General features: G+C 37.5%; 3 protein-coding genes across 7 annotated transcripts; 1 reads left to right on the top strand and 2 right to left on the bottom strand.

The window, feature by feature from the left end:
* LOC117621225 (DUF724 domain-containing protein 6-like) lies at positions 1–6,085 on the bottom strand. Of its 5 annotated transcripts, none has more exons than XM_034351574.1 (10): positions 5,442–6,085; positions 3,663–4,106; positions 3,226–3,334; positions 3,060–3,104; positions 2,810–2,982; positions 2,288–2,362; positions 2,083–2,179; positions 1,621–1,725; positions 1,058–1,216; positions 1–985 (listed from the first exon to the last, which is right to left on the bottom strand). In XM_034351574.1, exons 1-10 carry the CDS (start codon positions 5,904–5,906, stop codon positions 312–314), a joined length of 2,346 nt encoding a protein of 781 aa, XP_034207465.1. In that variant the 5' UTR covers positions 5,907–6,085; the 3' UTR covers positions 1–311. The 5 variants fall into 5 exon arrangements, with proteins under 5 accessions (XP_034207465.1, XP_034207466.1, XP_034207468.1 ...); XM_034351575.1 differs by having other exon boundaries at positions 3,226–3,331; XM_034351577.1 differs by lacking the exon at positions 2,288–2,362.
* Positions 6,086–8,393: 2,308 nt separating this feature from the next.
* LOC117621125 (nifU-like protein 1, chloroplastic) lies at positions 8,394–9,821 on the top strand. The gene is made up of 3 exons (XM_034351431.1): positions 8,394–8,815; positions 9,034–9,170; positions 9,464–9,821. Exons 1-3 carry the CDS (start codon positions 8,482–8,484, stop codon positions 9,650–9,652), a joined length of 660 nt encoding a protein of 219 aa, XP_034207322.1. The 5' UTR covers positions 8,394–8,481; the 3' UTR covers positions 9,653–9,821.
* Positions 9,822–9,947: 126 nt separating this feature from the next.
* Positions 9,948–11,542, bottom strand: LOC117621124. The gene is made up of 5 exons (XM_034351429.1): positions 11,022–11,542; positions 10,807–10,931; positions 10,491–10,679; positions 10,336–10,387; positions 9,948–10,231 (listed from the first exon to the last, which is right to left on the bottom strand). The coding sequence occupies exons 1-5, from the start codon at positions 11,313–11,315 to the stop codon at positions 10,112–10,114; spliced, it is 780 nt and encodes a 259-aa protein (XP_034207320.1). The 5' UTR covers positions 11,316–11,542; the 3' UTR covers positions 9,948–10,111.
* Between the last annotated feature and the right edge of the window lie 236 nt (positions 11,543–11,778).

Here is an 11,778-nt window from a genome sequence, read left to right as displayed (position 1 = left end):
GAAAGGAAAAGAACTTTTATATTTCTATTTTGTTAACAGGCTAATGATATGATTGGGCAAATTTGCTCTTATCCTCCCAGACTCCCAAGAAAATATTTGACAATGACAAATGAAAATCAAAGTGCAGAAGGAAGAAAACCAACAGAGTTCAGGAAACAATCAAGTAGTGAAGACTAGCTACTAAAAATTGAAAATTAGTACTAGGAACACCAAACTGATGCCTAAGATTTGACATCCCTACTAAGAAGAACAAATTGTTACAACTTTCATTATACGCTGTGCGCCACCCTTCAGGGGTGTTAAACAAAGGCCTATTTCAAGGGAGCTGAAGCTAGCTTTTCAAAATCCGACCGAGCACTCTGAATGGTTTCACTCATGGCATCCACAAGCTTTTGCAATCTAGCAATCTCAAGATCTTTCGCCCCCACTTGTAACTTCACTGATGCATGTTTCTCCTCTAACTCAATTATTTTCTTCGCAATACAGTCGGCCTCTTCTACAAGCTTTATCTTTTCATGAGAATGCTCCCTGATCTTACTTTCAGCATCTTTTGACTCGACCTGAAACTGCCCTTGCCTCTCTTTAACAGACAATAAAAGATTCACGCGCTCACGTAGAACTGTTACATTAAATCCATACTTTTCCAGGTCAAGAAGACTCTCTAAAATGCTATTGAAAACATCTTTGGGCTCATCAAAGTGCAGCCTGGATATTTTCTCCGCCAGTCTGGAAAAGGTTATCATATTGCCAATTGCTGATCCCTCACGATATTCTTCTTTGCATTGACCCAAAGGACGGAAGTGCGGACTTTGTGGTATCATTCTGAATACTTCTAATGTTTCAATTGCCTTCCACACAGGAGAGCTTTTAACAAAAGGCAAGCCTCCTTTCTCATCTTGCCCACTGCCACTGACTGCATCAACTGCAAGAGATTCCCTCCTTGCTACCTCAACTGGTTCTCTAACATTCCCATCAGGGGATGATCCTATAAAGAAAACAGATACAGTCAAATTAACTACTTCCACAGGGAAAAAAATTAATATAGGAAGTAGCTTACTTGATTCACCCGCGCTTGCAGGATGCTGCATCCCTCCAAACCACATGGATAGAGGTCTGTCATCATCATCTGCTCCAACACAGGTCCTTGCAGGTTCATTTGTCATGCACCTTGTTCCAGGAAACTCAGCTGTTTTTCTTCTAGAAGCATCTTGTGAATCTACAAAAATTCCAGATATGATTCGAGTTCCAGAAAACATAAGGTCAATCGAAAGCTAAGAAATACTCCCTTTGACTCTAATTTTTTTTCTTTGAGAAGAGTTGTTAGACAGGAAGTGTTTAGCTAGACCACCTTTTGGAACAATCTAATTGTGTGCAAATGGTGAAAATAGTTAATTCTTTTCAAATTTTCGTGTTTCCCATAACTTTTCAGAAGTATTGTTTGCTTCATGTCCTTCCTCTCTTCTATGAATGCTTCTCATGTTGTGTACCCACCACTTTTACAACATTCTCAGTTTATCCTCGGGAACAGTCTAATTGTGCTGCTTTGTTATAATCACTGATAAAGTTAAGAGTTCCTCACTGATAGGCTGAAAAATTAAACCAAGTTGCACAATCTCAAACCTGTAGAGTCCATCCCTCTGAGCACATGCAAAGCAACTTCCTCAAGCGTCTGATCTTCTGCAACATTTCCATCGGCAACTTTTCCCAATCCATTCTGCCCCTTGACTACAATCCAAAAGCATAGATGTTTAACAAAAAATTCATTGCCCAAAGTAACAGATCTTTTCTTTTGAGATAAGTTGGCCAAAGTACACGTGTTACCCCCTATAGGTTGCTAATAGCTTCAATTTGAACAATGTCAATTAACAGTCAAACGGTAACTAGAGGGACCAAATTGACACAAATAAGAAAATTAGATAGTTCACATTGTTCCAATTAGAACTAAAGGGACCAAACTGAAATACCTTGAGAAGTGCACCATTGAGATTGTTCAATCTAAAACTTAGCAAACTAGAGGGCTTAAAATGTACTTTTACTGAATCTAAAATATCAAAAGATGATTTTACTTTGAAGGCCTTTTACCTCCCTCTGAAGCTTGGGGGCCTACAACCACTAATTTTCGAGGTCTGCCCCTCTTTCTTTTATGAGTACTTCCGCCAGCTGGTTGCTGCTTAAACTCCTGCTCAAATACAGATAAACATCCATAGGCAAAAGCATTGAGTAGAAAAACAAACATAAGTACATAAAATATAATTTTTACTGTGGACCTCTCACTCCATGATTATACCATGTCTGGAAAAAGAACCAGGCTACGGAGCAGGTTAGCGAAAATTGAATCACTGCCAAGTTCAGCTGACATAACCTGAGTGTTAATAGCTTATTTTAGATAATATCCAATGTTGTCATTGTTGATAGCTTAAATCCCTAATGTTTCATGTTCCTACTTTTCGACATACTTGAATAAAAGGGCCTAGTCCATAGAATAGATAAATAATTAAATAGAAACTTTACACTTCTTTCGTTTTTTATTTTACATGATTTATATATTTTTCTCTTTAGTAATTTGCGATTTGAAATCAAATTCTGGCTCAGGACGACTAACACCCAAACAACAATCTACTTTGCCTACAAGAAGTGACATGGCTAATCACTTCTCAAATGATCCAAACGAATTCCATTTTTTTTCTTTCCTTAGAGAACAGCATAGTTCTAGCTCTCTCTGGGACTGGGAGAACCCACTAAGCAGTTTAATTTAAAATTATTTATTACTCCTCTGGTTATGGGTCCCTTTTTTTAGCATATTGCCTACCATGCTCTTTTCTTGTGCAGGATCATTAGGAAGCTGGCATGGATTTTCAGCCAGTGAACCATCCTTTTCCTTAGCTTTTGACCTGACAGTGAGAGGCACTTCAGCTTCCTTACTTATCCCCTCCTTCTGAATTATTTTTCCAGCAGAATTGACACTTGCGTACTCTTCCTTACCTGCAAATTATTAAGAACCAAATGTCTCTCAAATAAGAAACCTAATCAGCGCAGGGTCTATTGACGAACATATATACCCTTTTCTTTTTCTCTCTTTTGGCTAGGCAGTGCACAGATATACCCTGAAAAGCATAAAGAACAAAATTTCTTTCAAACAAGAAACCCAACCAGTGCAGGGTCTACTGATGAACATATATACCTTTTTCTTTTTCTGTCTTTTGGCTATGCAGTACACATATTTACCTGCTTGGGTCAATCGGCTTCCAAATGGAGACTTTGTACGTCTTCCTTTACTTGTTACAGGATGTACCCATTGGCTATCCACTTCACCGTCTCTCTCTTCCTTAGTCTTCTACACATAACGAATATGTTGATCATATACACGGGGTCACAGAAAACAAAATTAAGGAAGTAGTGACCAGATTATCAATGCCTGTCAAGGAAGGGGAAATAGGACAACACACCATTTACTCCAGATCAATTTTTTCTACTACGTACTTTAGACATAGCACTGCTACTAACCACTGTAACCAATCATTTAGGCACAAGAAATACGTGTGCACCGGCTATGTGTGTGTGACCGGTTTCATGGAAACAATAAACATTGTGGCATCAATGACACATTGCATCACATGATTGACACAAGAAAATAAACGTTAAGAAAAGACATTTCAACTCACAACATTATTTTCCTCAAGCAAGCTCTCTGTTTTAAGAAGTTGATGGCTAACAACAGGTTTTCTTGATCGTCTTGTTCCTCTAACTCCTCTACTCACTGTGGCTAATTCATGGAGCATTTCTTTATTGTCAGGCATTTTCCTCAACTGACGTGCTGTAATGGCTGTAATGGATGATGTGGCCTCTGCAGCTTTGTCATCCTTTAACTTTTTTAAAGGACCCGAGTCTGTAGCAGTAACATTACGGGCTAACATCTTTTTGCTCTTGATGCTCCGGGGATAACTTGACTGCTCCAAAAGACTCTTCCCTGAATTTTTTGATTCAGGGTTATCCTCTACAGCACCCAAATTTTCAAGTTGAGTCGCCACTTCAACATGGTTGGAATCGTTTTGAGCATGCAATACATGATCTTTATTTTGTGGAGAATCTGAAGCGGCCAATACCTCCTGGAAGGAAGTCTGATTAGTTACTAATAAAATAAATATAATCCATAAGCGACACTAGCTAAACTTCAACTCAAGCAAGCAGCTAATGCTACAAAAAATATGAAACCTCACTGTATTCCAAGACACCCTTTCTCTCCTCCCCTCCTCCAATCCCGACCCCCCCCCCTTTCTCTCTCTCTCTCTCTCTCTCTCATACTCGGAAAAATAGATAACTTCGATCCACCAACTCATTTACCATCTTTCCATTCCAGAATGGGTCTTATGTCTGAGAAACTAAGTTCCTTACCCTAAATCCTGTGCTTGAAATGATGGTATACAGCCTCTCAGCTAAAACATTGGAAAAACACCGGCCCGCCAAGAAATATCAAGAAAGCATCTACCTTTTTGAGCAACTCATAACTTCTATTTGTATAATGAGAAAGGGGAGGGGGGATAGGATGGAAATCTACAGTATCTTTCTGAACCCTAGCATCTGAATTCTCATACTTCACCAGAAAGGTCTTATCCTCGATTTCTTTTAGAACAATTGCAGGGAACCAATCATCAAATAAATTTTCTTTGTCAAACCTAACTTCTACATCTGATCCCGAGCTGAATATGGACCCTTCCATTTGCTTTCCATTGAAATATCAGATCAGTTGAATCCCAAAAAAATTAACCATAACATATATTTTCAATTCTAGCTGAAAAGGACAAATTCATAAATGCACAAAGCCTATGCAACCCCCAAGTAATTGCATTTATTTGTTAATCGAGTTATGAAACCTAAAAATGAACTGAATAGAATAAGCAAGAAGCTAGAGCAATGCGGTTACTTTCCATTCGGATAATCGCATTTGAATAGATCCATTAATTTTCACATTTATAAGTTCAAACATGTTATTACGCTAGGAAGAACATGTGGTAATAAAACATCCAATGGAGCCATTTAATTTCATAAAAGATCAGATTTCAAGATAATTCATAAAATCAATTAAACCCACATATACCACCCACTAATTCCACACAGTACACAGATCAACAACCCATCAATATCATATTACATTTCAGTCACAAAATGCAGTATCTGATTCAACAATATATTAAACCTAAGAATAACTTCCATCAAAGCTACAGCTGTAATTCATTTGTAGCACTAGTTGCAGAGAAAAAATTACCATTTCGGACTTCACAGTAATGTGCTTTCCTTACATGCATGAATACTCATGATTAAGAGACTAATTAACCGCAAGAAAAGAAAAGAAAAGAAAAAAAACCCACCAAGAAAAAACGAAAGAAACAATATTTAAGAGGGAAAGAAAAAAAAAAGCCCAGGTCACCACCAAGATAGCATACCTGCTTATTGGGCCGAACCCATTTGCCAGCATCCCAATCTTGATGCAATCTGAGACGCTCTCTCTCAAATTCAATCAAATCTGGAGGGAATTCAAACACCACTGTGTACTTGGAATTGTCAAGAACCTTTTTTACAACTCCAGTCCACCATCCATCTTTATAATCCGCATCGACCACGTCACCCTCCTCAAAGTTTTGGTCACCCAATGGAGGCGGCACAGGCCTCAAGTAAGCCGAATCAACGTACTCTTTGAGCTGCTGAGAGCCATCTTCGGTGACCAAGCTCTTGTACTCCACCAAGGCCCTTTTCCTCTTCTTTGAGGCTAAGTTTGTGGGACTTGTGACGATGGTGGCTCTGAACCAGGCGCCTTTGAACCCTTCCTCGTCGCTCCTCACTTCTACGGCCGAGCCTACGCTGAATAATTGGAGCTGCTGCTGGTGTTCGTTGCCCTCCAAGCCTGCCATTGTTGTTGAATAGCAAAAACCCTAAAATGGGTACTGGGTACTTTCGGTAGTATAACTACTTTCTCTACCTATCTACGCGGTCATACCTGTAATTTTGGGAGACCCTGTTACCAAGATTTACAGTAGCTCTGTTTTAACACAGAAAAAAGAAGAGTGCTTTTGGTTTTCCCTTCAGACAGACTGATTAAGAGAGGGTGTTCTGTTTTAACTCTCTCGACACTCCTTTTTCTTGAAAGAAAATGTTAAGCACATCATTTCTCGCTTGCTCATAGCGATTTTTAACCGTTAGATGCATGCATGTCGCATTGTGAGTTTCATATATATTTTTATAATTGAAAGTCACGTTTTTACACATAGGCGGTTTCTCTTAAGTTTTTCACTTTTTAAAATCTGACTAAAGTTTCAACCGTTATATGCATGTACGTTACGTGATAAGTTTCATATGCAATCATAGACAAACATCATGTATTAACACACTGGTGAAATTTCCTAGTTTTTCTCTTTTAGAAATTTGACTCAAGTTTCAGATGAATTTGAGGTTGAAGTCACACATCTGCGCATAGGGGAACTTCTCATAAGCTTTTCTCAATTGTAAATCGGGTTCAAGAAAGTTACTTCAAATGTTACAGCAACATCCTAAACTGATTCAAAGATGTGGAATTCGTTGGTCAAGCAATTGAAGTTATCCACTCACATGTGATCGAACTCTCTTAAGTTATCCTTTTCTTAAAATATGATTTAGGAGTAGGAAATTTTGTGGTTAGAATATTTATTCTCATTCAATGCCAGAGTCGGAAGCTTCCTTCAATTTAACTTTCATTGGTACATCCACATGGAAAGTTCTTTTTATATAATTTTTTTTTGCCATAATATGAAGAAATTATAAAATACTACGGCAGTATGGTCACGTGGTACATCTTGTATACGTATTATAACATGAATGACCACCATGATTTATTTTCCTCATTTTAGAAAATGGTATCGATAAATATCTACTTATATTATAACACGTGTACAAGATGTACCATATGACCGTATTAACGTAGTATTCTATAATCATTGGTACATGCAACTTCAAAAAGAAAAAGAAAATAATCCCTCAAGTAGCATTTGTAACCCAAAAAAAAAAAAAAAAAGCTAATTAATTAACTCTATTAAAAAACAGAAAAAAGCTTGGCCCTTTGAAAAAAAAATTGAAACATTGTCAATTAAAATTTAATTACAAAATGCTAATTAATTAATTATGCTATTTAGTCGATTTTTTTATATTAAACTTCTTAAACTTCTTAAACATGTAGGGAAACTTATACAAAAGACGAAAACCAAGATTATTACTAATTTTTTTATTATTATAGAGAATTCTACTAATGCCGTCTAGACTTTAGGCCGAAGTGTCACTTGAAGAAATTTAATGAGGTAATGTGTTAGCTCAAATAAAATTTTGTTCCAATGTGTTAGATATGATGAACTTCTGCTATTTTTTTAATTTAAAAAGTTGCATGTACTCCGTCCGTCGTATGTGATCCTTTTACAACATATAACAATATTTCAGACGTTAAATACTATTTGCAACATAAGAATTTTTTTTAGTACTTTGCAATGTAAGAAACTAGACTATAAATATTACATTGTAATAAAATTTTAATTGAGTTGAGACATTTATGCAATTTTGATGACCCATTGTAACAAGGCTTATGTTTGAGGTCGACTTCAACATTTGATATATATATCTATTGGCATAATTATAATTAATTAATTATTTTGTATTTGTGTAATTATAGTTATACTCGTGAACACGTGTCAAGAGTTGAGAATAGTGGTAATGATACACATTGAGTTAAAGTTGTGAACAAAAATTTTATATTTGTGTAACTATAGTTATAACCATTGACATGCACTGGTGGACCCATAAATTTTTTAGCAGATGTGCAAAATTGACTAAGTATGAAAAATGGTTTTTCGGAATAATCATTTTCTCAAGATAATTTTTGACGGCTTTTATTCCTTACACATCAAATAAGAAAACTTGATTTTATGGGATTTTAGTATGAAGTATATATTGACTTAATGAGCCATCATTTTTAGCCTAAATCGTATTTTTGCACTAAAACCGATTTTTCATATTTTGATTTGGTGGGAATTTGATTTTTTAGTATTTTTATTTGAATCCAAATGGAGGGTACTTTCTTATTTACATTGTAAACTTAAGTAAATGGAGTAATATAAAAATAAATTAAAGTAACAGACAAAGACATTTACTTAGATGTTGAAAATTGAAATAAGGAAATCTTTACACCATTTGAGCAAATGAGCAATTTGAAGCACCTACAATGGTTTTTCCGGCAAGAGGAGGTGCACCTTCTTGCGCCTTAATAGGCTCGCCTCTATTGACATGTATCAAATATTTTTTGAAGACCTTTCCTATTGAGAGAGGCGATAGTATACTAAACTCACACACATTATAGGTTACTTTGTGGGACTCACAAAAGCACCCCTAAGCTTTTCGAAATCATAAACTCAACCCACCCGCATCTTCCAGAAATAGACACTTGCACGGTCTTTGCTTCATTCAATCATGGCGTCTCTCACAGCCACCGGGTTGCCCAAAACCGCAACGCCATTTTCAAAAATTCCAGCCACGTCCCACCAATACCCACAATCTGTATTTGTACAACGGCACCGGTTAACCTCTCAAGGATCGATCTTTGTGAAAAGCGCGATTAGAGCTTCGAACCCGAGCGCAGCCGCTGAGTCTCCTTCACCTGGACTCTACTCCGCCAAGAAGTACGAGCTCACCGTTCCTAACGTCGACTTGGTTCTTGAGGACGTCCGCCCCTATCTCATCGCTGATGGCGGTAACGTCGACGTTGTGTCCGTTGAGGACGGCGTCGTTTCACTCAAGCTCCAAGGTGGGTTTGGCTAATCGCTTTTTTCTGTCTCTGTTTTTCATTTGAAATATGGTTTCTTTTTTCTGTCAGGAATTTTGGGTTTTGTGAATTTGAATGATTTACTCATTGTCAACATATAATTTGATTGTGAAACAGTGGTAATTAGTTAGAATCAATGTTTTGTTTTGCAATTAGGCAATTGAAATTCCATTTTCTTGAAGAATTGAAATGATAAACAGGGGCTTGTGGGAGCTGCCCTAGCTCAACCACCACCATGAAAATGGGAATTGAAAGAGTGCTTAAAGAAAAGTTTGGAGATGCGCTCAAGGATATTCAACAAGTCTATGATGAAGAAAACAAAGAGACCACTGTTGAGGTGAGGGTGTTTGATGGATTGCATTTGCATTATCTTAATTTTGATACTCGAAAACGAATGCATGTAATAACAATAAAATGGAGCCAATGACCATTCCGTCTAGTGGCACCCAGTTTCCACATTTTCGGAGAAGTTCGTGAGTTCAAATCTCATGAACGATAGATGTTGAGTAAATGGAAAATGGTAAATGGATTATGAATTGGAGCTAAAGTGCTCAAACAATTCATTCAGCATTCATCATGCATGGTGCCAAGTTTTGACTTTTGATGGTGTGCCAAAATTTGGAAATGCAGGCAGTGAATGGCCATCTTGACATATTGAGACCAGCCATAAAGAACTTTGGTGGAAGTGTGGAAGTGTTATCTGTTGAAGGTGGGGATTGCCATGTAAACTATGTGGGGCCTGACTCCATTGGATCAGGAATCAAAGCAGCCATTAAGGAGAAGTTCCCAGATATTGTCAATGTTGTGTTCACTGGGTAGCTTTCTGAATAGTGATGTTCTCTCTCTGCCTTGTATTTCCATGTTGTTGCTCATCAAGATTCAACACATTGTGCTCAGCTTTTGATGTATAATTGTATAGGACTCCTCTAATTCATAATGGATAGTTGATTGGTCCATCAACTTTGAATTCGTGTATGTTTATGAATAAGTTTCTGTTTCTTTAGCAAAAATGAATTTTGTGCAATCAGCCGTATCAAACATTCGATTGGTCTGGCACTTAATGAACTCCAACTTTGTTCTTGCAAGTTGTAAATACTTTTGCGGGGAAGTTCTATTAACTTGTGCATATTAGTAGAAAATGGAATATTGAAAAAGAAAATATGTACAGAATACTACGTCTGAAACCAATAATAAGTACATGAAAAGCTAAAGTTGTCTTGAGTTGTTTATCGTATCGGCTTGAGATATGAGGAAGTCTTGACCAACGACTGAATATGACTAAGCCGACTTGTCCTCCGTATCAGCGACAGCAGTGATCACCGACTTCAGCCAACGTGAAAAATTGATCAAAAACAGAGTGTAAACAAAGTAGCAAGTGAGTGTCCAACTAACTAGTCCCTGCAAACGACAGCAGCTCAATGTATCAGAAAAATGAGGGTTGGGTTAGGCCTCTGCAACTGCAAGTAGAATCCCTTCAGTTGGGTTGGTTTTCAATTACCCACCTGCCCAAATATTTCAACATTTGCTTGTGGATAATACCAAAGGTGGAAAAACCTGAATGTGAGCATCAAAGAGTTTAGTTTTATCAACATATAAAATAATATCTGAATAATATCAGGAGAAAGAGGAAGGAAGAAAGAAAGAAGAAAACCATTACTTCATTAATGGAATCTCAGCCAGCGGGCAGGCAATTCCGATGATGCTTGCGAGATGGAAGCCGAACCATGTCCTGTCCACGGAAAACCATATGAACTCTGCCGCTGCAAATAGTATGTAAGCTTCAATATTATCTGCGGTTCCGGCTTTGTAGAGTTCAGCGCTCAACTCTATAAATAGCACAAGTGCTCTGCGTAGAACAACAATGTCCTTTGTTACATCACAGGCAACAACACATGCTCATAACTTAAAAACCACATAATTGCATTGCAACAATTGAGAAAATTGAGCTTGAAACACAAAACATATATGCTCACAGAAAAGAAGCAATCGTTTTCTGTTGGTTGGCCTCTGGACTGTTTAAAGGGGCCCTCTCATTCTCATCCAAGAAGAGTTGAAGCAACCCAACAGTGCAGTAGAACAGACCCAGCAGAACAGGAACCTAACAACATTAAATGGAATCAATCAACAGCTATGGTCACTAATTTTTTACAGAAAAAATTCCCAAAATGAGAGAAATTATTGAGTTTACCCAGATGTTTGTGTGAAGAGGACCAATATTGATAGACCCGTTTTGGTATGCCACAAGCTCTACCCTTGAATGGAGTCCATCGATCAAAGGACCCAAGAAAAAACCTGACCCGAAAATTGCAAATGAGATGGAAGGCCAAGTGGTTCCAAGGCTGCTTCTTCTGGTAGTGTTTTGATTTCTCAAATTGCAGGAAGGCCTGATAGTAGCAGGTAAAACATGTTTGCACTTGGCATTGTTGTTGTTAGGGAAATTGTGAAGAACGCAGGAGGAGCCCGTGACAATAAGGGCTTGCATCTAGGAATCAGAAACCACCACAAACAATAATTTCTTTTTCTTTTTCTTTTCTTCTTCCTTTTTAGTTTCAGCTGATTAAGATATTTGGATTTTGATTCCTTTTTAGTTTCAGCTGCTTAAGATATTTGGATTTTGATTCATTTCACCGAAAGGTAAGGTCGTCGGTACATTTTCGACCCTAAAAAAGGGTCGTCTCTACATTGTACTTCACTAAATTTTGGACCACAAGGAGCAGTGGATATTTTGTAGGCATTTGTCCTTTCCATCCATCATTTCATATGGGTAGTGGGATACCCTGATTTATATAGTTAATGGATTTACTTCCAAATAACTGTCACCGACAAAAACAGTAAACTCATACTTCTTTGGCCAAAGATAAGAATGAGAATCCTTGTCAAAAAAGATAAGAATGAGAATCTAGTCACTGTACTAGTCGTTTCAATGTAAAACTTCACAGCGGCAA

This window comes from Prunus dulcis, chromosome 3 (assembly GCF_902201215.1).
Source record: "Prunus dulcis chromosome 3, ALMONDv2, whole genome shotgun sequence".
Lineage (NCBI taxonomy): Eukaryota > Viridiplantae > Streptophyta > Magnoliopsida > Rosales > Rosaceae > Prunus > Prunus dulcis.
The sequence above is the reverse complement of the archived record's forward strand: the minus strand, read 5'-3'. Positions and strand labels throughout refer to the sequence as shown.

Bases quoted from the DNA above. Each gene is read 5' to 3' on its own strand.
- LOC117621225 (XM_034351574.1), bottom strand. From the start codon at position 5,906: ATGGCAGGCTTGGAGGGCAACGAACACCAGCAGCAGCTCCAATTATTC. The intron at 2,363-2,809 runs GTAGGCAATATG...ATTAACACTCAG, and splicing joins CTGCACAAGAAAAGAGCATG to GTTATGTCAGCTGAACTTGG. The intron at 1,217-1,620 runs GTTTGAGATTGT...GAATTTTTGTAG, and splicing joins CAGAGGGATGGACTCTACAG to ATTCACAAGATGCTTCTAGA.
- LOC117621125 (XM_034351431.1), top strand. From the start codon at position 8,482: ATGGCGTCTCTCACAGCCACCGGGTTGCCCAAAACCGCAACGCCATTT. The intron at 8,816-9,033 runs GTGGGTTTGGCT...AATGATAAACAG, and splicing joins CGTTTCACTCAAGCTCCAAG to GGGCTTGTGGGAGCTGCCCT. The intron at 9,171-9,463 runs GTGAGGGTGTTT...TTGGAAATGCAG, and splicing joins ACAAAGAGACCACTGTTGAG to GCAGTGAATGGCCATCTTGA.
- LOC117621124 (XM_034351429.1), bottom strand. From the start codon at position 11,315: ATGCAAGCCCTTATTGTCACGGGCTCCTCCTGCGTTCTTCACAATTTC. The intron at 10,932-11,021 runs GTAAACTCAATA...TAATGTTGTTAG, and splicing joins CTCTTCACACAAACATCTGG to GTTCCTGTTCTGCTGGGTCT. The intron at 10,388-10,490 runs GTAATGGTTTTC...GCTCACATTCAG, and splicing joins GCTGAGATTCCATTAATGAA to GTTTTTCCACCTTTGGTATT.